The 25,435-nt window shown below is 43.1% G+C and overlaps 1 protein-coding gene across 3 annotated transcripts in view; it reads left to right on the top strand.

Annotated features, from left to right (window-relative positions):
• Positions 1–25,196, top strand: part of PTPRB (protein tyrosine phosphatase receptor type B) — a 109,956-nt gene extending 84,760 nt beyond the window's left edge. For all 3 annotated transcript variants that reach the window (XM_078076288.1, XM_036119309.2, XM_036119312.2), the window contains 13 exons: positions 3,212–3,318; positions 6,765–6,864; positions 7,651–7,734; positions 7,837–7,854; positions 7,968–8,049; positions 8,629–8,719; positions 9,385–9,461; positions 11,142–11,276; positions 12,247–12,369; positions 12,556–12,719; positions 14,378–14,513; positions 21,211–21,331; positions 23,518–25,196. In XM_078076288.1, the coding sequence (XP_077932414.1) occupies positions 3,212–3,318; positions 6,765–6,864; positions 7,651–7,734; positions 7,837–7,854; positions 7,968–8,049; positions 8,629–8,719; positions 9,385–9,461; positions 11,142–11,276; positions 12,247–12,369; positions 12,556–12,719; positions 14,378–14,513; positions 21,211–21,331; positions 23,518–23,540 (1,261 nt within the window). In that variant the 3' untranslated portion in view covers positions 23,541–25,196. The remainder of the gene's footprint in view (positions 1–3,211; positions 3,319–6,764; positions 6,865–7,650; positions 7,735–7,836; positions 7,855–7,967; positions 8,050–8,628; positions 8,720–9,384; positions 9,462–11,141; positions 11,277–12,246; positions 12,370–12,555; positions 12,720–14,377; positions 14,514–21,210; positions 21,332–23,517) is intronic.
• The last annotated feature ends 239 nt before the right edge of the window (positions 25,197–25,435 follow it).

Genomic DNA, 25,435 nt, shown 5'->3' with positions numbered 1-25,435 from the left:
CTAAGCGGTGTCCTGTGTGGCTGCTGACCCCAAGCTTAGTGCAGTTAGAATTCTGCCTCTCTCAAGATGACGATTGCCACAGTGACCCTCGATGCTGTCAGGCATCTTTTTTTTTTTTTTCCGGAGAGAGAATAGGTAGACAGGAGAGAACATGGGGGGAAAAAATAGGATTGAAAAGAAATGGGAAATGCTAGGTTTAGCTGCTTTGCATATTTATTATGTCAACGAATGTAATGTGTTCCCAGTTGTTACTGGGTTCCTATTATCTGGGTGTATAATTAGCATCATTCCATATAGGAAGAGAAAGGGCAGATCATGATGGGTGGGAGGCAGTTTGGAGGTTAGCAAAGTGCTGATCTGGTTTTGTTTCTCTTCTAAATAGAATAGCAATGTGACCACGAGCAGGTAGTCAGCTTCTCTTGACCTCATTTTCCCCAAATGAAGGAAGTTGAACCACATGATCTCTAACTTTGTGCTATAGATATCTGATTCTGGACACATATAAAGTTGAAATCATTACTATCATATATCTGTTTATTAAAATAATCTTATTCAGATATATATACACAGAAGGCATCTGTAAAATATAGGCAGAAATGTTGAAGGACATGAGGGTAAACATATGCTGTCAAGGTTCAGAAGGCTTCTTGAAGGAGGTAACATTTTAGCTGAGCATTAAAAAGTAAGGAAGGATTTGAAAATATGGAGAGAGGGACAGAAGGAAATCCCGGGTGGAGGGAAGAATGAGAGTCCAAGTGCAGAGGAAGAAATACACAGACTGTTTAGAGAAGAGCAAATAGTCCAGTTTCAAATTGTGGGGAGAGCATGAAAAGAGGTAGCAGGGAAGACAAGCCCAGGAAGATAGGGGATCTGGAAGATCTGGGACAGGATCGGGGTGGGGGGGGTACGGTGCTAAATGCTGAGCTAGGGAAGTGGTGGTGGTGTCCATTTTTGGAAAGGGTTTAAGAGCAGAGTTCCTCTTGATCCCACTAAGTTTAAGGTAATCCTCTACTAGGTCATGATCTCCTTCCTGGGTTCCTAAAGGTCCTTATTCATCGGCATCCATATTGTATTTTGGGTTTTGCACCTAGAATTTCAGAACAGAACATGTCAATGTTGTTGTATCCAGGGCTTTTAATTTACAAATGAGGAAACCAAGGCATAAAAAATTTTAGGGGCCATTTATCTAATCAGGAACAGAGTGCTAGCTAGACCTCAGACCCTCTGCTTCCTAGCCTGGGCCCTTTTTACCATCCCTCCGACAGAAGTCAGAGCTGTTAAACCAAAACTAAGCTGAGAGGAAATAAGAGAAAGAAATCTGGACTAGGATTCAGAAAATACAGAGTTTGGTTTTCTTACACCAGCTTTCTCTGTGATCTTGAGCAAGACACGGAATCTCTCCAAGCTTCAGGTTCCAAATCTCTGAAGTAATATCATAAGCTCCCTTGTTACATGGGAGACGTTGGAGATGCTCAAATAGAACCATGTTTGTGAAAGTTCTTCCACACTTATAAATCATTATACCAATATAAGAAATTCTTTTCACCAGAGAGACTCATTTCAATTTCCAAAAGTACAATGCATTAGCAACACACACCAACTCCTCACCTTCCCACTTAACACAAGCTGACTGCTTGTTACCCTTCAGGGACATCTCACGATACTTCCATCAACAGCCTGTTATTCCTGGAAGTACAACTTTTGACGGGAAAGCAGCTTTTAGAGATGGAAATTATAGATGTGGTTGATCAATATCGTCCTGCTCATTTTATAAGATGGCATTTGGACGTGGGCATGAGTTGGAAGGAGGGGCAGAGGGGCAGAATGATTCACCCTGGCCTGATACTATTTCAGCATTATTACAGGGCATGCCCAGAAACTTTTGGGTTAAATAAATCTAGATTTTTTTTTTTAAAAGGAAAAAGAGACTTCCATTCACTTTCATAGGATTTAAATTAACACTGGGAAAGTTTCCCCATATAAATCAAGCCTGATAGTCTCAGCAAACCTACAGTTGAAAAGAGAAAGAACTCAAGAGCTGGCCTGAGCCAGTCTTTTTTTTTTTTTTTCCCTGAGGCAGTCTTTAACTTAGTGCAGGGATGCTCTCCTACAGCTTCTCTGAGAGCTGGTTCTCCTTCAGCCTCTGCTTAAATACCCTCAATGACTGGGAGCTCACTACCTAATGCAACAGCTCATACTCTAGATGTTGCAAAGCGACTTTATGTTCCCAAACTATACCTCCCTGTGACCTTTCAGCCTATTGGGCTTCACTCTACCTTCAAGAAGAAAAATAATGTCTGTTTCCTCTTCTATGTGAGAATTCCTTAAATCTGAAGTCAACCATCATGTTCTACTAAGTCTTTCCTGTCGTCGTCGTCCTGTTTAATCACCTCGAACGGTCTCTAACCCTTCCTAAGATATGTCCCCAGAAACCGAATGCAGCCTTCCAGACTGGCCTGACTCACCCAGGGAATATGAGACCAAGGTTCTCGGACAGGGACAATAGACTTTTCATCCAGGCTGAGGTTACAAATTTATCTTTTCATAGCTGCATCTTGCTGGTGTATTGAATTTAGGGCCAGCTAATCTCTGGGCACCATCCCACATGGGTATGTGGATGGCCACCTCAGCAGCTCTCTTTAGGCCCATCCTGAATTCCTCCCTTCTCCTCTTCAGGCTGGGCCCCATCTGGTCCTTCCTTTCCGTGCTTTCCCACTGTGGTCCCCTCTGCCGGAACACAAGCATGGCTGCCTCCCTCACTTTCCTCTGATTTCTAATCCAGAAGCCCTCCAATGACCATGCTGAATAGGGCAGTTCCCCACACCCATCGCCATTGCTAACCATTTCCCTTACTCTCCTCTTTTCTTTTTCCTGCTACATATCACCATCTGGCATATTAAATTTGTGTAAATGTTATCTGACTTCTAATACCGGAGAATGCAACCTCTGGGATGGTAGGGACTTTGCCGTGTCCCTTGCAGTATCCCCAGATCCTAGAACAGGGACCGGCACATAGTAGGGGCTCAGTAAATATGGGATGAATGAATGACTAAATGCGTGAATGAACCTGGGTCTATCTGATTCCATAGTTCATGTCCTGCCTAGCAGACATACGGACCAGGTGCCCACCGTGTGGCTCCGGGAGCACATTTCCTGGTCAGCTCTCCCGTGGTCAGCCACTGGCACTTAAATAACCCGGTTTTCCTTTCAGAATCAGCATTCGAGCTTTTACACAGCTGTTTGATGAGGACCTGAAGGAATTCACGAAGCCACTCTATTCTGACACATTCTTCTCCTTGCCTATCACCACTGAGTCAGGTAAGACAGGTAGCCTCCCCATCTACCCGCATAGTCTCCCAACTGCCATGTCACTTACAAACAAGGACCTCCAGTGGAGAGATCTGGTGACTTGGCTGATGGTGAGGGGAACATGCATTTTTCACTTGGAATTTAATCTTTATGGGATCCTGGATGATGTGGATTAGAGAAATTCCTCCTACTTCTAAAGGAGAATGGGCTGAATGGGCATTAATCTTGAAAAGAAGGTAGAAGTATCAGATTTTTTTGATTAAAATGAAGTTTTTAAAAATAATGGGTGAGGAGCGCCTGGGAGGCTCAGTCGTTAAGCGTCTGCCTTCGGCTCAGGTCATGATCCTGGGGTCCTGGAATCGAGTCCCACATCGGGCTCCCTGCTCATCGGGAAGCCTGCTTCTCCCTCTCCCACTCCCCCTGCTTGTGTTCCCTCTCTCGCTGTCTCTCTCTGTCAAATAAATAAATAAAATCTTTAAAAAAAAATAAAAATAAAAATAATGGGTGAAGGGCGCCTGGGTGGCTCAGTTGGTTAAGCGACTGCCTTCGGCTCAGGTCATGATCCTGGAGTCCTGGGATCGAGTCCCGCATCAGGCTCCCTGCTCAGCAGGGGGTCTGCTTCTCCCTCTGACCCTCTTCCCTCTCATGCTCTCTGTCTCTCATTCTCTCTCTCTCAAATAAATAAATAAAATCTTTAAAAAAAAAAAATAATGGGTGAAAAACATTCAAATTAGGAGCTTGCACAGGCCAAAATATAAGTACAAAAGGCTTTCAGTCATAGGTGGGAATATATGAATGCACAAACATAGAAATGCATAGAAAAAAAAGACTAGAAGAAAAAACACCAAAGTATTAACAATGAGGGGCGCCTGGCCGGCTCAGTTGGTAGAGCATGCAGCTCTTGGTCTCAGGGTCATTAGCTCAAGTCCCACAACGGGTGTGGAACCTACTTAAAAAAAGGATTAACAGTGAATATCTCAAAGTAGTGGGATTATAGGTGATATTTTTTCCTTTTGCTTATTTTATGTTGCTTTTGCACCGTAAGAAAATGTTAAAAGACTTTACATACATTTAAGAAAGAAACTTCTCTAGAGTTTTAGAGGGAAAGTCTGAAAAATAACACTAGGTAATATTTACTAAATGAAATACTTTCACATGAAGACATGAAATAGTTTATCCAATCTTCACTACAACCTTCTGAGGTAGATACTATTATCATCCCCCATTTTAAAGGTGAAGACCTGAGACACCAAGAGGTTTAAGTAACTTGCCCAGGATAGTAAAGCTGAATATGGGCATTTTCTGCTGGAGCCCTAAATCTCTGTACTGCATTGCCTCAGAATATAACCATCGTGCTGAGAATAGCATCATGTTTCAGCACATTGTTCCTTGAGACCGTCATCTGTCCCAGCCTGCCCCTGGAGCCAGGGTTCTACAATGCTTGGTCTCAGGAAGTTCTTCTTCATAGCTAAAACAGTCTCTCATGCTGCATGACAAAAGATGACTCAGCCTCACAAACACTCCCATCTATTTATGCCAAATATAGGGATAATCTCCCACTTTTCAAACCAAAAAGGGATCAGAGCACAGTTAAGAGGATTTATATGTGTTTGCTCATAATTTAGTGTTAAGCAGGGGCATTATAAACACAATTCTTTCCGATTTGAAAACAACAAAAATTGCGTGCAGTTCAGTAAAGGAAGGTAATAAACATATATCCAAAAAAGAATATTAACCACATTCAAAGAAAAATGATTGTGTTGATTTAATGAGTCTTGAAAAGCAACACTGAATAAACAAATCCAAGGGCTTGAAATGCAAGTTCAACAATGGGCTACTCCGTAGACCTAACTGTAAGAGCTAAAACAATACAACTTTTAAAAGAAAACGTAGGAGTGAAACTCTGTGACCTTGGATTAGGAAATGATTTCCTCGATATGGCAGCAATAGCACAAGCAACAGAAGGGGGGAAAAGCCAGGTAAATGGGACTTGATCAAAATTTGTGCTTCAAAGGAGACCATGAAGCAAGTGAGAAGACAATCCACAGCATGGGGGAAACTATTTGCAAATTAATATCTGATAAGGGTCGTGTGTCCAACATGCGTAAAGAACTGTTACCTTACAACTCAATAATACAAAGTCAAATAACAGAGGATGTGAGTAGATGTTTCACCAGAGAAGATACACAAATGGCCAATAAGCACATGACAAGATGCTCAACATCATTAGTCATTAGGGGAAATGCAAATCGGAACCACAGTAAGACACCACTTCATACCCCCTAGAATGGCTGTGATCAAAAGACTATGATGAGTGTTACCAAAGGTATGGAGACATTGGAACTCTCCTACATTGCTTGTGAGAATGTAAAATGGTTTAGCTGCTTGGGAGAACATTTCTGCAGTTCCTCAAAATGTTAAACCTAGAGTTACCATCTAGCTAAACCAGCAACTCCACTCCTAATTTTATACCCAAAAGAAATGAAAACATATGCCCACACAAAAACTTATACACGGACATTCTTAGCCGCGTTATTCATAATAACCCCCAAACAGAGATAACAAATGTCCGTCAGTGGATGAATGGATACTATTCCATACAAGGAGATATTATTCACCTATAAAAAAAGAATGAAATACTGAGAAAGGCTGCAACATGGATGAACTTTGAAAACATTACACTGAGTGAAAGAAGCCAATGACCAAAGACCACATATTTCTGACTCAGTTTATATAAAAGGTCCCAGCATGGGCAAATCTATGAAGACAAAGTAGATTCGTGGTTGCCAGGGGCTGGGGAAGAATGGAGAATGACTGCCAAGAGGTATGGGGTCTCTTTTGAGCGGCGATGACAATATTATAAAATTGAATGTGGTCATATTTGTAAAACTCTGTGCCAAAAATCATTGAATGATACAATTTAAATTGGTGAATTGAATGGTCTGGGAATTATATTTCAATAAAGCTGTTTTTAAAATAGGCTACTCTTACCTATTCACAAACTCCCAGGGGTAGGATCATACCAGATAATAAAAATGCAATTTCATTAAAACAGTTCTCAATAATTCACTGGACTTGCCGAAGTCCCCAATGCTATTATACTTGTTTCAAACAAATGAAATAGCATTTTTATCTTGGTGGCAAACTGCTGGCCTTTATCTCGAGTGTCCTAAACCTTACATACAAGCTCCAGTGAGCATAAGATTCCTTTATAGGCCGAACGCCATTAACTTGCAAAGTGTAAGGACGGACCTGTGGTTACAGTGTAGTAGCCAATGCCCCAGCTCCACGGCTGCATGCTCTCACCATCTGATAGTAAATACTGCAGCATGGGCATCGTTCAGACTTTTCTGTAATAACGTTCCTTGGGAGATAAGGTTTCAGTAGCTCTCTTCCTGGTTCTTTAGCACTAATTTTCCTGCCTGGGTTTGCTGTTTCCTCCTGGATTCTTGCAGAGCCTTTATTTGGAGTTATCGAAGGTGTGAGTGCTGGTCTGTTCTTAATTGGCATGCTGGTGGCTGTGGTTGCCTTATTCATCTGCAGACAGAAAGCCAGGTGAGTACAAAGATTCCCTTAGCGATCGGGCTCCCAATTTGAAAGATGTGATTGAAAATGCCCTCTCACCTGAAAAGTAAGAAGGGGAGATGATTTCATTTCTCCAGGTGAAATCACCTTTGTTTCTCAAGAAAAACAAGTCAAACCCTCCAACCCTGACTGGCTTTTTTCAGCCCCGGCTCCATACCATTGATGAATTTTGCCCTCACCAAATGACTGAGGGCCCATCTGTAGCTTCGTTTGAACGTGAAACAACTCCTTTTGCTCATGAAGACAGATGTCTGTGAATTGTGCACCCAAGTGCTTTTCTGAGAAATGCTGAAAAGTATGGTTGACATCACCATTTCATGGTCGTATTTGCCATGCTAATTTAAGAAGGGACCAAAAAGAACCAAATAGCATGTGGCCCCAAAGCCACGCCCCCTCCTCTTAGGGAATTTATTTGGCACATTGTCCTCCCTCTTGCAGTCATGTCTTGCATCTAAGGTTTACTGGGGGTTTTTTTTTAAGGAAAGTTTTATTGAGAGTGTGGGAAGTGATTATGACCTGTAGCCAAAAACCAGAAGACAAATCTCCAGCTATTGCAGAGATCCGTTTCTGAGTGGGAAAAATCTATTTCTTCTTTATGTTCTTCCTCCCCTCAAAGAGACGTTGGCTGAGTGTAAATCTACATGAATACTGAAAAATCCATATTTGCACAGACATGCACAGCCTCACCATAAATGGAAAAATTTGTTTAAGTCAAGTTTCGTAACCAGACTATAAATCCTCTCCCTTATGTTGCAGCCATGGTCGAGAAAGGCCCTCTGCCCGCCTGAGCATTCGCCGGGATCGACCATTATCTGTCCACTTGAACCTGGGCCAGAAAGGGTGAGCGTCACATTTTCCTTCACATAATGTATTGAAAGATGAGTTGATTGTCTTATGTGAGATTTGCTAACGAGGTCTTTCTTCTTTTGGCGTCTTTCACAGTAACCGGAAAACGTCTTGGTAAGAGCAAGAACTCATTACTGTGTTATCTGCTTTTGAAATACCACTCGGACTGGGTATGGCAGCGTCCCTTTTCATCAGTAATTTTTTTTCTATTGTATTTTTAACTATAGCCCAATAAAAGTAAATCAGTTTGAAGGGCACTTCATGAAGCTGCAGGCGGATTCCAACTACCTTCTGTCCAAGGAATACGAGGTACGACTCAGACTCAGGGATGCTTCAGCAGTTCTAGTCGCTACCAGAATTTCCCTCCCAATCTCTCCTGTGGAGTCACAGGCTGATCGGGCTCAGGAGTCAGGATGACGTGCAGGATCCATTCTCTGTGGGATGTCCCACCTAGTCTCAGAGGCCAGTCTGATCTCCACAATAGCACAGCCAACGAAGTACTACTTGGACAAGATGTTAAGGAAGAATGAACAAATCTCAAATGTAAACCTAATTCTGTCAGTTATTTAACCTGGCATTTCGCTTGACTGGGAGACAAGGTGGTGTGGTGACAAGTGCCCAGGCTTTGGATTCGACTCCCAGCTTTGCCACCTGTGTGACCTGGGGCAAGTGAGTTATCTGGTCTGAGCCTCATGTGTAAAACGGAGGTGAGGATGCCTCCTTTGAGGCTCTTGTGGGGATCAGAGCTACTGCACGTCCAACAGGAGGCAATCCGTAAACAGTAGCTATTGTGACATATTCTTAGATCGTTACGTATCTCGAGGACTGTATGATCTGCCTTATTCTATTTCACATTCTCCATTTGCAAACTTCTTTTTGACCTAATAGGATTTGAAAGACGTGGGTCGAAACCAATCATGTGACATTGCGCTCTTGCCGGAGAATAGAGGGAAAAATCGATACAACAATATATTGCCCTGTGAGTTTTGTGTTGAAATTTGTAATACTGTCTTCCTCCAGCCGTTGCTTCTCTTTTCCAGGAATAAAATGGGGCTGAAGAAATATGGTATAGTTGGATATGGAAGAGCAGAGGCTCTGAATGCCTTTTAAAAGGAATGTTATTGAGCTTCCCTCCCATGGGGTAACAATTCTGAATTCTGGTTAGGAGACGCCTCTCATGCTGTTGACATTTCATCCTATGGTCCCACTGCTTCTCCCTAACAGCAAAGGCCAGTGTGGGTTTCCTTAAAGTCCCCCATTAGCGATTATTGTATATTTTTATTATCCCGACCCGATCCGGTGAAGCAATGGAAGATGGTTGTTCTGGATTGTATTCATTCCAGCTGTGAAAGGGAGCTGGCCGCTCCATCAGGCAAATGGTATCATGTTATGAAGGAAAGCGCAGAGGGCACCTCAGAGAGCATTTGGCTTCTTTGTGTGTTTATGGGCCACCTGTGTGACCTGGGCAAGCCGGTTATCCTGTCTGAACCTCATCTGCAAAATGGAGATGAGAATACCTCCCTGTGGGGTGTTTTGGGGGGGCCGGTCAGAGCTAATGCATGTCAAATACCAAGCATTCCATCAACAATAGAAAAATCCTCCCAGGACCCAGTGACAAATCTCTCTCAATCAACTTCCTTCCAGATGATGCCTCTCGAGTGAAGCTGTCGAATGTGGACGATGACCCATGCTCAGACTACATCAATGCCAGCTACATCCCTGTAAGTGAACCATAAAGCCATAGCGCCTGGGATAAAGCTTTGACGGGTGGCCACCCTGCAGACACCGTTCCTCCCACATGCTCCCACTGTTTCAGGTGTGGACGCATACTGATTTTAGAAGACCGTGTCTGATTGCCATAAAGCCCAGGGTGCGCAATTCCATCACCGCTAGGGCCCATTTTCACAATGGCTGGAGTGACACGGGATTATAAGGAGCCCAGGAAGCACAGCGAAAGGTGGTTTTCTCTCTGCAGCCCTTAGCCAAGATGAGAGCTCCCTCAGGAAGCTCTACTCACTGCTCACGCTGCCTAGCAAGGGGGAGCTCATTCGACGTCATTTGTATTTTTGAAACCCAAAGACACAACTCAAAGGTTGTGTCAAACCTTTGCACTCAGATTCTGGCTAGCGTCCTGCCAGCCTCCCACAGTGCGCTACAGTGGGAAAGGCTGTAAGATCAGACAGCTCCAGCTTTGACTCCCCTCTCTGCCCCTTGCTGACTCGTGGGCAAGTTAGGTCTTGGGGGCTCCTGTTTTCTTTTCCAAAAAATGAGGATGGTAATATTTACCTCAAATAGCCATTCATTCACTCAGTAAACCCTATCTAGTTAAGTAGTAACTAGGCGGTCAGAGAAGTCTCAGCAGAGTCAGGCATCAGGAAATGACAAGGTGACGCCATGGGAAACAGGCTAGAGAGACGTTGCCTTCTCCAGCACTAACACACATCCGCACCACGTGCGGTCTTGTTCAAATGCAGATTCTGATTCAGCGGGGCTGGGGGGACCCGGGATTCTGCCTGTCTCACAAGCTCCCAGGTCATCCCCCTGCTGCGCGTCTGAGGACCTCTCTCTGAGGAGCAAGAGGCTATGGTTGCTAGGGGAGCTTCTGGGAGGAGACAACCAGCCGGCAGGGCGGACAGGCGGATGACAAAGGATGGCTCAGCAGAGCAGCACCATGCTGAGACATGGAGGATAGAGGGACTGGCCAGATGAGACGCAGGGTTTGGGTGGGCAGGCGCGGGGGTGGTAGAGGTGACACAATGCAGGGGCCCTGAGGAGAGGCAAGGAGAGAAGGAACTTCAGCTTGGAGCTGCGAGGAATTCTGTCTTGCCGGAGTGCAGAATAAGTGGGCGGAAATATCCTAGCTCCCGGAGTTGTGGTTCAGATTAAATAAGATCTGTGGAAAGTCCTGACCCACGACGTGTTATATGGTAGATGCTCGATAACCCGTGGTTTCCCTTCCCTGAAGTTTCCCTTGTATCACATCTCTTACCAGCACTCTAATGTCAGTTATCCAAGATGACTAAAACTCTTCTGCACTGAATAGGGGAAGAGCCTGAGGAAGTCAGTCCCTCACACACACACCATCAAGAGTCTACACACACACACACACACACACACACACACCCCGAGAGTGAAGCATTCTCTAGATTATTGCCCGAGTCCTCCATTGCCATTTAGAATAGACCCAGCCTAATAAATGGGAAGTTGGCTCTTAACAATAGTTCAGTGTTCTGGCCTTTTCCTTCCTGCTCCCAAGCCTTGACACTTGTGTTAGTATCTTTTTCTCAAGTCAGGGATCTGGCAAAGACCTATATATCATCTAATCTACAGAGATAACCCTCTGTTTATCGTTCAGACGAGGCCCATTGTTTCTGACTCTCCGTATTGTAAATTCATCACAGGGCAACAACTTCAGAAGAGAATACATTGCTACTCAGGGACCTCTTCCTGGCACCAAGGATGACTTCTGGAAAATGGCATGGGAACAGAATGTTCACAACATCGTCATGGTGACCCAGTGTGTGGAGAAGGGCCGAGTGAGTAAACAGTCTTCCTGACTTCCAAACATTGCTTAGTGCCGCCACCAGAATGGAATCCTACCCCACCATCAAGAGTTAAACCCCACAAAAGCCAAGAAGGGATCATGTGAGAACATTGCTAGTGAATTAAGCCACTCAGTTATAAAAGGCTTACATGGGTGATGCCCACTTCTGATTCTGGGCCTGAAGTTTCAGTCTGAGGTGTTTCCAGTGGAAGACTGGGACCATCAGAAGTCCTCGTGACGCAGAAAGCATAAGTGGCCCCTTGTCTGTTCCAGCCTTCAGTGTATAGCTGGCCAGAGGCATGGCTCTGTCCCTACTTGTAGGAGACAAGAAGCAGGCTCTAGGCTGCGTCTGCAGACCCAAAGTGAAATAGTTCTCTGGACAAATCAAGCAAACCTCTTATACTGCACTTACAATCCTGTACTTCATATGGTTATTTGAAGGATTAAAAAAGAGGTATATAAAATGCCCAGTATCTGTGGTCAATACGTACATGGTCATAATTCTCTCTCCTGGCTTCCTACATGGAAATTGGAGCTCAGCTAAATGTTCTGACTTTTCAGGGACCCCGTGGCACATGGCACTTGGTCCAGGTTAGGACAGTGATATCAAACATAAACAAACAGGGGCCAGGAAGACATGGCCTCCCTCTGCCCAGCTAAGAAAGAACCATTGGAACATACGGGTTATGAGGAGTGGAACCGAGATGCTAAGGACATCAACAAAAAGCGCAGGCGCGGCAGCAGTGTGCCTGCGAGGAAGGGGACGCCGAAGGGCAGGGCTCCGCTCCCCGAACAGCGGCAGGCTGGCTTGGCCCTGAGCACGTCGATGCAGAGCCGATGGGCTAATGCTCCAGCAGCTGCCCCAACATCCACTTCGGGAAGACATTTCAAGAAGGAAACATCCAGGTTCGCAGGGGAGTCACATTTCCAGACTCACGTCTTTTTCCTCTGTCTTCCTTTAGGTGAAGTGTGACCATTACTGGCCAGCAGACCAAGATTCCCTCTACTACGGGGACCTCATCCTGCAGATGCTCTCAGAGTCTGTGCTGCCCGAGTGGACCATCCGGGAATTTAGGATATGCAGTGTATGTTTGGCTGTTTGACGGCACTAAACACCCCAGCTTGGAGAGATGCAGGACACCCATGACTCCCCCTTCTTGCTGCCTCCTCCCCTGTAGTTTCGGCTCCCAGGACCTGCTGCATGGTCACAGTGGTCAGACTTGAAGCTTTGCCTTGGCTCCTTCCCTTTATCATCCTCTCTGCTCTTACAGGAGGAACAGCTCGACACACACAGGCTCATCCGCCACTTTCACTACACGGTGTGGCCAGACCACGGGGTCCCAGAGACCACCCAGTCCCTGATCCAGTTTGTGAGAACTGTCAGGGACTACATCAGCAGGAGCCCCGGCGCCGGGCCCACCGTGGTGCACTGCAGGTACTGGACGACGAGGAGCCAATAACATGGGCGGCCTGCGGGGGGTCTGTCTACGCCAACCAGCCTGCCTAGGGATATTATCATGCTGTCTTCTCTCTCCTTCACTTTCTCCACCTTCCGCCGCTCTCTCACCCTCACTCTCCAGCCCTCTCTGTCTCCCTCTTGCTCTTTTTGCTACTGTACAAAATGCAAAGTCCCTACGTGACTCCCCATCCAAGTTCCCAGAAACCCCGCTCTCGCGCTCTCCGAGAACCTGCATATTCTCGACTCTTGCCATTCTTACTCCTTGGAGTGGCCTAACCTCTCTCCTCCACCCATATAAACCCTAAGCCTCCTTCTGGATCCCTGCTCCAGACCTCCCTCCTGGTCCAGTAGCACTTGCCATCCGTAGCCACCAATTTTGCTCTTAAAATTTTGCTTCTCTCTTGACTTCTCTTTGCTTTAGACTGCGTGTTCATAAAATCAGCCTAACAAGCAATCCCTCTCTCTTCCTCTCTGGGGAGCCTGGTGTTTAGCTAATTAGTGTTTGCAGCAACACTTTGATAGCCCTAGCCAAATGGCATTAAGAAATAAAGAGCAGAGAATTGCTCCAGTAAGAGAAATGTCAGATGCCCTCATTTTCTCCCAATCAGCCCAGCACCCTAGGAGCCCAGCTTTTCTATGTCATTGGAACCCTGATGCTTTTAATGGGAATGTGAGGCACTCAAGAGTGCTTTCTGAAGAATGGCCGGCGTTTCTGCCCATACCACTGGAGAACAGTTCTCCTTTATCCTATAAATCTGTGCATCACAAATCCCCAGGCTATACAGTCACCTTGGGGAGCAATTTAGCCACCCCTGGTGATGCTGAAGGTGTTCACACGCTAGGATCCAGCAGTTCTGCTTCTAGACCTCAACCCTAGAGAAATCCCCACTCTTGTGCACAAGGAGGCTCACTGCAACACAGTCTTTCAAAGAGAATAACTAAAAATGATCTCATTATTGGGGCACCTGGGTGGCTTGATCGGTTAAGCGTCCAACTCTTGGTTTCCGCTGGGGTCCCGATCTCGGGGCATGAGATCGAGCCCTGCGTCGGCTCCGTGCTTAATTTGGAGCCTGCTTGAGATTCTCTTTCTCTCTCTGCCCCTCCCCTTGCTCCCTCTCTCTCTCTCTCTCTCTCAAATAAGTAAATCTTTTTAAAAAAAAAATGATCTCCTTGTCTATCAGTAGAGAAAAGATCAGCAGGGGATGGATTGGCAGTGGTGTAGGAACTCTGAGGACAAGCTAAAAGAAAGTGGATCTGCACGTAACAACATGGATAAATCTCAAAACACTATATTGAGTAAAAAAAAAGTCAGCAAAAGGATATATAAAACATGTTACCATTTTAATAAATTGTTTATGGCTTTACATGTATGCAGGAAAAGTATACAATATGCATGGAAATGACACACACTAGGTGGAGAGCACCGCTTATCCCTGGCGGGGTGGGGGAGGTGGAGGAAGGAAGGAGAAAGAGATGAAAAGCTGGGGCTTTTCTTTGAGAGAGCTCATTGAGAGAAAGAAAGATTCCTTTATTCTCCCATAACTTGGAAGGGAAAAGAAGGACGGTCCTGGAGTCTCGGGATGCAGTCCTGAAAGGCCAGTTTAATCAAAGTCTTCCCTCGCTCTCTCTCCTAGTGCCGGTGTGGGTAGGACTGGAACCTTTATTGCATTGGACCGAATCCTCCAGCAATTAGACTCCAAAGACTCCGTGGACATTTATGGAGCCGTGAATGACCTAAGACTTCACAGGGTTCACATGGTCCAGACTGAGGTAAGAGTTACAGGCTGAAGGACACCGGCCACCCTCCCTGCCTCTCTCCCCCCAGATGCCCCAGGCTTTCATCTGACAAGGGCAAATAACTATGACTCATTAAGAAGAGGAAGAGAACTGAATATAGACATTCTGTAGGACCTGTTATTTTAAAACAAATTTCAGTGACCTTGAGGTGCCTGGTGTACCCTTCCCTCTAATGAGCTGGTTGCCCATCTTCTTTATGTGGGTAGGAAGCAAGATGGATTTTTTTTTTAAATCAATGCGTGGTCCATATGGGGGAAGGGCCACACCCGTCTATCTTGAAGATCATTTTAAGATAGGCTTGTGAGTGAGCACATTACAGTCTCTTCCCTCCCCCAGCCCACCCTAGCTGCACACCCATCTCTGGAGACCCCAGGCAAGTACCCACTGGTCCCAAAGGATAAATGCTTCATTTGTCCTGTCCTCTGACATTTGCAGGGCATTTTTAAACATTTTATTTCATTAAATTCATAAAAAGCAAAGAAGAGAGTTATCATTTTCCATTTCCAGGCTACAAAACTGAGATGCAGAGGCTAAAGGCCTTTGTACAGCTATGAAGTGGCCAAGCTGGGGCTTGAACCTGTTCGAGAGAATCCCAAGCCCTTAGCCCCACAGCCTCAGGGTCGGATCTGTGCCCCCACACAGGCCAAGCCTGTTACTCCCCCACATAGTTGCCTTACAAGACTCAAGTTCTCTTACCCTTGTGTTTCCCAAGTAACTCTGCAAAGTCTTCTATGCATTTAAAAAAAAAAAATTCCCATGGTCAAAAAGATGAAAAGCCCTACCCGCTGCCATATCCTCTTACCGTTACAGTACGCAGTAAAACTGGGGAGGTGGTATGCTCCACAAAACAGGGACATCCTGCAGCAAAGGCTCCCCATGAGCTTTGCTGAACCCACTATTCCCCAAACCACTTTGACTGCTGGATTCTTTTCTTGTGCAGCCCATATTAATATCCTGCAGATCTCATATTCTCTAACACATCTGGAAAAATACTAGCACCATGCCTTCCTGTAGGCAGTGGCCACACCTCGGACCCTCTGTCACTGCCATTGTCCTGGGCTGGGAGTACTTTCAATATAACAATTACTACACTATACTTTTAATATTTTACTATGGAATTTTTTTAAATACATAGAACTAGGAAAAATAGTATAGTGAATTTCCATGCACCTAAACTCCAGCTTCTACAATTATCAGTAATCTGTGTTCTTTTTCCATCTATATCCCACATATACTATTCCCCTACCCCATGACCTTATTGGAAAATTTTAAAGCAAATCCTACTTATCAAACCATTTAATCCTTAAATGCTGTATATGCAGAAATTTTACAGATAAGGACTCTTTACAGATTGTGACCAGAATACCATTATCACACTTAACAATTTTAACCATAATCCCTTAATATCATCTCACATCCAGGCAGTGTTTAAATATCCCTAATTATTTCAAGATTATTTTTTACACTTAGTTTCCATAGAATCCAAACAAAGTCCACACCCTGCATTTCGTCAAAGTCTCTTCCAAATCTATAATAACGCTCCCTTGTTTTCCAAGCTATTTATTTGTTAAAGACACCAGTTCATTTTTTCCATAGATTTTCCCATATCCTGGATTTGACTGCTTTTTCGTGGTGTTAATATATTCCTCTGTTTCCTATAATTTTTGTCAGTAGGTCATTAGATCTAGAGGTTCCATTAAACTCAGATTTCTTTTTATCACCACAATGCTGTACGGGTGGTGCTAAGTACTTCCTGTTGCATCACATCAGGAGGCACTTCCTGTCTGTGTCTCTTTTATGCTGATGAAATTGACATTGACCATCCACTGTAACATTTCCCAGTAGCCTTTCCCTTAAACAGTTTCCCCAACTGTGGACCTGAAGACGGCTGTCTAGCTCTGTCATTTCATGAAGGGTTGCACAGTTATATCACATTGTATCATAATTTTTATCCTTCATCTTTCTCCAGAAGACTGCCAGTTCCAAAAGATTAGGAATTTGTTTTCCTTCTCTCAATCTGCACATTTTTTTTTTTTTACCTGTTAAATGAATGAACAAATATCCTATAATTATGTTGCTAAAAAGTCAGGATCGGTGTTTCATTATTTATTGTCATATTTATAAACTCAAATCATATTTAATTTGTAATTTGGGGAAGGGGAGATTATCACATTGTAAGTGGTCTTGAGGAATGTGTGTGTGTGTGTGTGTGTGTGTGTGTGTGTGTGTGTGTGTGTTATTGTCGGGGACTTCTTGGGTCATGTGTCACTTGCATCCATCTGCCCAGAGCTCTGGAGATGCACTGAGGCAAAGAGCAGGCACTCTTATCATAAATATCACTGGCAGACTTCCGGGGCAGGGCTATCACAGTGTGCCATAGCCCTTCCTCCTTCTTGGGTATATCTCCTTCTTCCCACTGTTCCCTCCTCCTTCTCCTCCTAACCTCTGAGGATTCTATGCTCTTGTTCCTCAGTTTGCCGTTTTAACGTTTGAGTTCCCCAAGGTTCTGCCCTCAAGGTGCTGCTCTTCCTTCTCTCAGCCTTCATTCTTTGTCATGTCCCATGGCTTGAAGAACCATGTACATGCTCCTGTTTCCCAAATCTCATTCTCCTCTTCCAGCAATGACCTAAGTACCTGCCTACCAAACAATTCCACCTGGAAGCCTTACGGTCATCTCAAACTCAAAAAAATTCAAAGCTGAACTCATTATCTGTCTTTAAGCAAACAATAACAATGAAAGCACCCCTCCCCTTCTTGCTCCTTCCAGTTTCAGGTAATGGGGTTGCCATCATCTTGCCCTCCATCTGTTGGCCCGAGCTAGGATTCTGACTTCTTTTCCCATGGTTCCCACATTTAAGCAGTCATGGAGTCCTGTCCGTTGCACCCACCATCTTTCTCTTCCTTCTAGTCCCCCACCCAACCGCCACTGGCCTCGCTTGGCTGTTAGCCCTCACCGGGGCCTTCTGTGGGAACCTCTTAGTGTGTCCCCTGCCCCCAGCCTCTGCCCTAACAACTCTTTGTCCCACAGCCACCAACACAGTGCTTTTGCTGCCTGTGTCAGCTCCCTGCATAAAAACCTTGGCAAGCTCTCCATTGTGTTAAAATGAAGTTTAAACTCTCATCCTTGTTGTAAACAAGCCTCTTCATAACCAGGCCCCCAACTTACTTCTCCAGTTTCATATCATAACATCTCTTGCCCATTGTTTTAGGGTCTGCCAAAATTAAGGAAGATTTCCCTCCCGAGGTCAAAATCAATTTTGATTCTTTTGATTATAATGAAATAAATATTATGGTAAGAGATGTTTTGTCTCTCCATTTTTTTTAACTCTTATCAAATGAAATCCCAGACAGTATTCAGATATCGTCTGTCCTGGGTTTTTTGTTTTTTTGGGTTTTTTATTTTATTATGTTATGTTAATCACCATACATTACATCATTAGTTTTTGATGTAGTGATCCATGATACATTGTTTGCGTATAACACCCAGTGCTCCATTCAGTACATGCCCTCTTTAATACCCATCACCAGGCTAACCCATCCCCCCACCCACCTCCCCTCTAGAACCCTCAGTTTGTTTCTCAGAGTCCATAGTCTCTCATGGTTCGTCTCCCCCTCCGATTTCCCCCCCTTCATTTTTCCCTTCCTACTATCTTCTTTTTTTTTTAACATATAATGTATTATTTGTTTCAGAGGTACAGGTCTGTGATTCAACAGTCTTACACAATTCACAGCACTCACCATAGCACATACCCTCCCCAATGTCTGTCACCCAGCCACCCCATCCCTCCCACCCCCCACCACTCCAGCAACCCTCAGTTTGTCCTGTTTTAACTCCTTGCCCACAGTGGGCTTCTTTCGGTCTCGGAAGCCCTGGCCCCAGCCCAGGTATGACTTGCTTGGTGCTGGGAGTGAGTGCAGAGAGGTGTGATCCACCACTGAGCCAAAGGAAGCAAAGAAGGAAAGACATTCAGACCCTGTGTATCCCATTTCTGGGTCCATGGGGATAGTCAACTTTAATTTTATTCCACCTTATTTGGGATATAAAAAGTCTTCACAAATTTTAATAAATATATCCAAGAACAAGGATTTCTAAACAAAGACGCAGCAGACACGGGATTTTCAAACATGTCCCTCTTTCCTTTAGCCTGCCTTAGGGGAAATTTGCAGCCTGACTCCCAGGGAAACACTCAGATGAAGCAGTAAGATGTTAAAGAACAAGAGTTGACAGTCACAGTCTGTTCATCTCTTCTGCTTCCCGCAGGAGGAAACAGTGGGATGTGGTAGGAATAAGCTTCTCGGTGCCCACTTGGGAGATTGTCTTTGGGGTTTCCCATGGCCCATGCACCCTACATTTTACCTATGCTGGATGGCTTACAGTTTCCAGAATAGATGTGCACATTCATGTTATTTACATCACTTGGAATGTCCCACTTCTTGGCTCAAATTTTTACCTTTCTCCCTAGATTGATACTTGTCTCCCCCAGAAGTGAACCTGATGATTTCTTCTTATATATGAAGCTTTATATACAATTCTATCTTACATTTATCACCTTGTAGGTATTTGTTCACATATCTGCCCCTCTGCTAAACTGTGAACTCAGGGACCATGAAAAGCTAGAAGTGTAATTCTATAAATACTATCTAGTACTACAACTTCTGGGGAAATTGAATGGAATTGAGGTTTCACAAGTCAGCTAGACAGAGCAAAAAATTATCTTTTATAATCCAAGGTTCATATATTAGACTCTATTTTTCATTAAGAATAAAGTGGGAAGCACATTAACTGTCTGAAGGTTTAGTGTAATTATTTTCAAAAGGACATTCTACTGGGAGAAGAAGAATTTATATTTAAGGCCAGTCAAATTAATGAATATTAACTGGCTTCAAAGCCCATTGTGGATCATTGTTGAAGAATTTATTAATAAGGCATAGTGTAGATGTAATAGAATTCATTCATAGTTGAACTTTAAGGTCCCAAAGTAATTTAATATCCCAGTACAATTGCAAATATGAATCATGCTTGGGATGGAAGGAAACAGGAAATGTCTGTCTATAATTTGGTAGATTGTGTTCAAGATGGCAAAAAGAAACTGTCTATACTAACAACCATTTTCAGGACATTACCCTCCTTGAATTTTCAAGACCAAGGTGGCATAAAACACTCATAACACTCAGAAAAGTATAGAATAGTTAATATTAAAGCAGGCTTCACTTATGATTGATTTATTTCTTTGAAATGTCCTCACCTAATGACTATACTGGACCTACATTATGAAGTCCCTTTGGTAGATGACCAGGCTAGCTTCCCATCAGGGGCAATGCCTAGTGTCAACCCATGAAAATAAATACTGTTCCACTTCTAAAGTTTGTTGGTGAGGGAAGATCTTATAGTCTCACTTTGTATCTCAAACCTTTAAAATACTTTAAGATAACACATTGATCACCTTAAACATGGGGTCCAAGAATGGTTTTCAATATCCATCTAATTGACAGCAACACAGAGTCTCATACCCTTTAGTGGTCAAAGGATGTTATCTCTAGAAGAGACCTCAGATGTTTTCTAGATCTTTGCCGAGAAGCCTTGTGACTCAGTTTAGGCCAGCTGGAGGCAGACGAAGAGCCCAGTGTCTCTTGTGTGCTGTTGTGCTTCCTTCCCTGGGCTCTGAGCAGTTGCTATGTCACTAAGGGAGCCCAAGGTCAAGCAGTGAAGTTATGTGGACATTCTTTTCCTTACTAGACAGCTCTGTTGGTAGTAAGGAAGGAAGCCTTTGTCTAAACCTCTGTTGTCAAGTGAAGGTTTTTGTATGTTTTTATGGTCACCAAAACATTGACTCTTCTATCTTTGTTTCTATTTCAAAAGTAGTTAGTTCCCAGAGAGTTGACAGAGGTGAGTCTGTTCTCACTATGTAACCCTCTGTAGTTCTCTGTCATCAGCCAACCTCTTTGAAATTCTTCCTTGGGCCAGTCTCAGATGCTGAGAGAACCAAGAGAGAGAAGACACTGACCTTGCCCTCAAAGAACTGACAGTCCAGTGGGATCTATTATATACACCTTCTTTTTTTCACTATCCACCCAAAAGAAAGGGACCAAAGCAGCAGAGTATGCAGTGAAATGATTTCCTCATTCAATAATGCAATGAAATTAGGATTCATCTGAGAAAACTGGTATAATGAAAAGAACATGAATATGAACCCTAGGATCAAATGCTAGGGTTCCATTTCTTGGTTATGTAAGAAGTTACTTAACTTCTCTGAGTTTTCATTCCTATGGATGGTTATACCTACTTCATAAGATTGTCAAAATAATCAAATGAGATAATTTATGTAAAACGCATCGTACAGTGTTTGGTGTTCAGTCGTCTATTTAATAAATATTTGTGGAGGACCAACTATGTGCCAGACATAATTCTAGGTACTCATGGAATATACTCTACAAATACGCATGCACATAAAAAAGAATAAATAAACACCACCTCTCTCCTCATTACCATTATTCTCTTCTTAGTGCTAATAGAAAGTACTCTTCTATGTACTAGAGACCGTTCATGAAATGATCGAGAAATTTGCTAACTATATAGAATCCCACCACTCTTGAAGCTTTGTGAATGTGTCTCCTCTTTCTTATGCTTAAGAATTTGCCTTCCTCTGACATGTTTTCTGCTTTTTCATAGTGTCAGTATGTATACCTACATCAGTGTGTAAGAGATGTCCTCAGAGCAAGGAAGCTACGGAGTGAGCAAGAAAACCCCCTGTTTCCAATCTACGAAAATGTGAATCCAGAGTATCACAGAGGTAGGAACTTACTCCATTGACTTATAAATTCATTTATCAAGATATGATGCATCTGGAAACCAGTAATAACCTAAAGTTCTTCCCAAGCACACCAGCCCTCTCTTCTTCCGCCCAAAGGCCCTTAGAGATTGACAATGGGGAGGAGAGGCAGAGTGGGGAGGGAGCACCACAGCTGAGCACCAACTGCACATGGAAGCTCTTCCTATCTGGCTGGGGATTGCCCTCTCTTCAGGATTCTGCTTAACATTTCTTTTCTAAGGCTCTTTGCTGGGGAAGATGCTTTGAACTCACAACTGGGGATTCAGATTGTAAAATCCCTTTGGAGAAGAATTTGGCCACATGCATCGAAGTCCTCACTATGTCCTTGTCTTATCACCTAAGTACTGAAAAATTCATGACGATTTTTATAGCTAAAAGTTGAAGTGAAAAAAAACCCAAATGTTTAACAGTGGAAGACTAAGTACACCATGGTGCATTCATTTAATAGAATACAATGCAGTCATTAAAAATGCTATTTTTGATGATTATATGACATGGATATTCTTATAAATATGTTGAGTTAAAAAAAAGCCACCCCAATGGCTCAGTCGGTTAAGTGTCCAGCTCTTGGTTTTGGCTCAAGTCGTGATCCTGGGGGAGGAGATCGAGCCCTGCATCGGGCTCTATGCTCAGCACAGAGTCTGCTTGAGATTCTCTCTCCCTCTCCCGCTGCCCCTCCTGCTTGTACTCTCTCTCTTTCTCTCTCTAAAAAATAAATCTTTTATAAAAAAAAAAGATTCTCCCTCTCCCTCTGCCCCTCCCCCATCTCTCTCTCTGTCTCTCTCTCTCTCTCTTTCTAACAACAACAAAAAAAGTAGAATGTAAAACAAACAAAAACAACACATGGGGGGAGAAAAGACTAGAAAGAAATAAACCACAGTAGTAAAGTTCTCAGAGCAGTAAAATAATATATGATTTTTCTTCTGTTTTATGTACTACATTTTCTAGAACAAGCATATAACTTTTTTTTGAATAAAAATTTTAGTAAAATGAATGTATAAACTTTCGAAGTCACTGCTTTGATCAGACAATAATTATTTGACAAGTAAAGGGTCTTCATGCCTTTTCCCACTCTAAACCATCATTTAGACCTAATTTATCACAAAGGCTAACTGCAAATTTGAAGTTACACTGTATTAGTTATCTATTACTGCCTAACAGATTACCCTAAAACTTAGCGGTTTAGCTCAGCATTTATTATCTCACAGTTTCTATAGATCAGGTATGTGGGAGGAGCGTAGCTGGGTGGTGTTGGCCCAGGGTCACTCATGATGCTATAGTCAAGATGTTGGCCAGGGCTGCAGTCATCTGAAGGCTTGACTGGGGCTGGGAGGTCCACTTCAAGAAGGCACACTCACACGGCTGTTGGTTTAGGTCTCAGTTCCTTGCCACAGGGACCCATGTCCATCTATAAGTCAGATCATTCTCAAAACATTATTTCAGTTATTTTATCTCCATTTCTAACTGATCCTCGATTTTCTTTATTTCTCTGCACCCTCTGTATCTGCCCACCGAGCCAGTATGTTACATAATTAATAATCTGTGAAGCACATATACACGAGAGAGCTTCCATTTAAAGGGGTCTTTGTCAATTGGTAATTCTCTTGTATTATAAATAATTACCCCCTAATGTATCTGTATAGTAAATTAAGGTTTTTGCATGTCACATTCTTTAAGAAGCTCCAGGATGGTGGGAGCTCTGGGGGATCTGGGAGGTTTCTTTGTCTTGTTATGACTTGTGTGAGAGTATTTTTTTTTTTTTTTGAGTCATCTTGGGTGCTCCTGAAAGAGCCATCTTTTATGGTTTGGTTAGCTTCAAGTGTCTAAAAGTTAGGATTCAGGTCCTAGCTCTGGAGCTAACTAGCATTACCAAGCTATGTAACCCTAAGTGAGTTACTCTGCCTCTCTGGGCCCGTGGGCTCATCCATATAATCAGAGAGGATGGACTAGAATTACTAGTCCCTTCCAATTCTAGTGATCTATGGTTCTCAATGGAACGACATTGACCCCACAGCAATGGTCTCATCCTAAACCATATTGAACCTTAGTCATTTCTGCTAGTCGTATCCATTTGTAATCTTCATAAATGGAACAAACAGCTATGAGACATCCTGCTCCATCTCTAACCACAATGTCCTTCCTTTCAGACCCAGGCTATTCAAGGCATTGAGAATGTATCTGAAGATCTCTCGGATAAAAACTATTCACTGTGTGATTTAAAAACAAAACAAAACAAAACAAAAAAATTTGCTTCTTGCCCTACAGAGGTGCCAACTATTTCTGTTGATACTATGTATAATTTATTAATCTGGAGAATTTTAAAGAATTTATGTAATTTAAAGGTAACAGATATTATTGTACATAGTTGTATTTTGTAGTTTCTTCTGTAAATATGTATTTTTTCATAATGTTTAATATTAAGCTTTATATAATATTATTTTTCCACACTAAAGTGTTCATGGATTGTTCTACATAAACTAATTCAACCTGTATGACAGGACTACTGGGAAAATGTAGATGGAAGGGGTTGCAGGGACAATCCCATGGGCCATGGTTTTGACCTGCTTTGATATTCGCTGGTCAGGATAAAGGCAGGGCTGGGGAAAGCACGTAATACAGCTGGCTTTCCTGCATTGCTCTTCTAGGAACCTAGGGATCCAAAGATGATCCAAATGCTATTTGGACAAACGTAATAGTCAAAAAGGATTGGGGGAAAGGGGTTAGGCAGCCCCAAAGCTGAAATAGGTGGTTATCCCTAAACTAGTTTATCTCTCCCCTTTCTCCTGCCAGAGGTTCAAGCCAAAGTAGTCGGTTCAGGGACCATGTAACTTGCAGAGAAGTCCAGGCTTCAGGGTTGAGGATTCTGATAGAGAACAATCCAAACAGAAGTGATGAATTTCTTATATCAAGAAGAATGCCTCCTGTACCCCTGAGTGGAAACAAAATTGACATGCAAAGTGCCATCCAGAGTGACTAGAGATTATGTCACTGCAGTCGCAGTGTGGGGGCATGCCTACCCATACTGGACTGAGTGTGTGGCTTGATGCACACACACTCATCTTTGTCTTATTTCTAGTGGGCTGCATTCCTGGAAAGGTCAAAATTATGTCACTCATCTTGGGTTTTCCCATTAAAAGAAGATTGTTTTGGCAGATTATATTTCTGATCAAAGGACTTGGTATTAACATCTTTATAGAAATGTCCACAAACATCAGATATAGTACATTTAAAAAAAACAAAACAAAACGTCGTGCTTCATATAGAAATTCCCAAAAGACTTTTTTAGTAAATCACTGAGGTCAAAATATCAGTAGTCACCTGAAGGTGCATTTGACATAAAAGCCACCGAGTTTATCTTCAGTATTTGTGCCTATTTTGACTATAACAAATTTCAGTGGGTTAGAAAGTGGGCATTGCCCTCCTCAAGCTCCAGTTCTGAGGGTCTTCCTGGGGACAATTTGAAAGTTATCTGTATGAAATCTTCATGGCTACTTGAGAAAGGAGCCAGGATGTTCGCCTTTTTCTCACTTACAAATCTCTCCACGATAAACCTAAGAATTAGAGATGGACGTCATTGACCTTACAGCTTCAACTGCAGAAAGAATACATTTCTTTTTAAAGTATGTATTTTTGCTACATACAATAAAGTCCCATAAGTAATATAATGCATGTAAATGAAAATCATTAAATATATCCAAAATAGTTATCTGTGGTTATGTAAATTTCCACACACACCAGAAAAATTTCCAGGGCTACTTGAAGTTTATAAAAACAGGGGAAAACTTTCTAAGAATAAATGTGAAGAGTAATAAAAGGATTCCAAGTTTTCACAGTCTCATTGTGCTCAATGCCCTTGTGAAATAGCAGTGATAGGCTCTGCTTCTGTTTCAGGGAACTAGGTGGATCTTCTAGAAATGAAAAGGAACAATATATACGTAAGGGTGGCAGATGTACCAGCAGGAAGAAAATAGAGGTCAGAGATTTATGAGATGTGGCGTTTAGTAGGAATAACTTTCCCTGCATTGAAAAGAAAAAGCAAGGGAAAAACAACAGATTTTTAAACTA

The sequence above is a fragment of the Halichoerus grypus genome, chromosome 6 (genome assembly GCF_964656455.1).
Source record: "Halichoerus grypus chromosome 6, mHalGry1.hap1.1, whole genome shotgun sequence".
Taxonomy (NCBI): domain Eukaryota; kingdom Metazoa; phylum Chordata; class Mammalia; order Carnivora; family Phocidae; genus Halichoerus; species Halichoerus grypus.
Note: the sequence above shows the minus strand (reverse complement) of the source record. Positions and strands in the feature narration are given on the sequence as shown.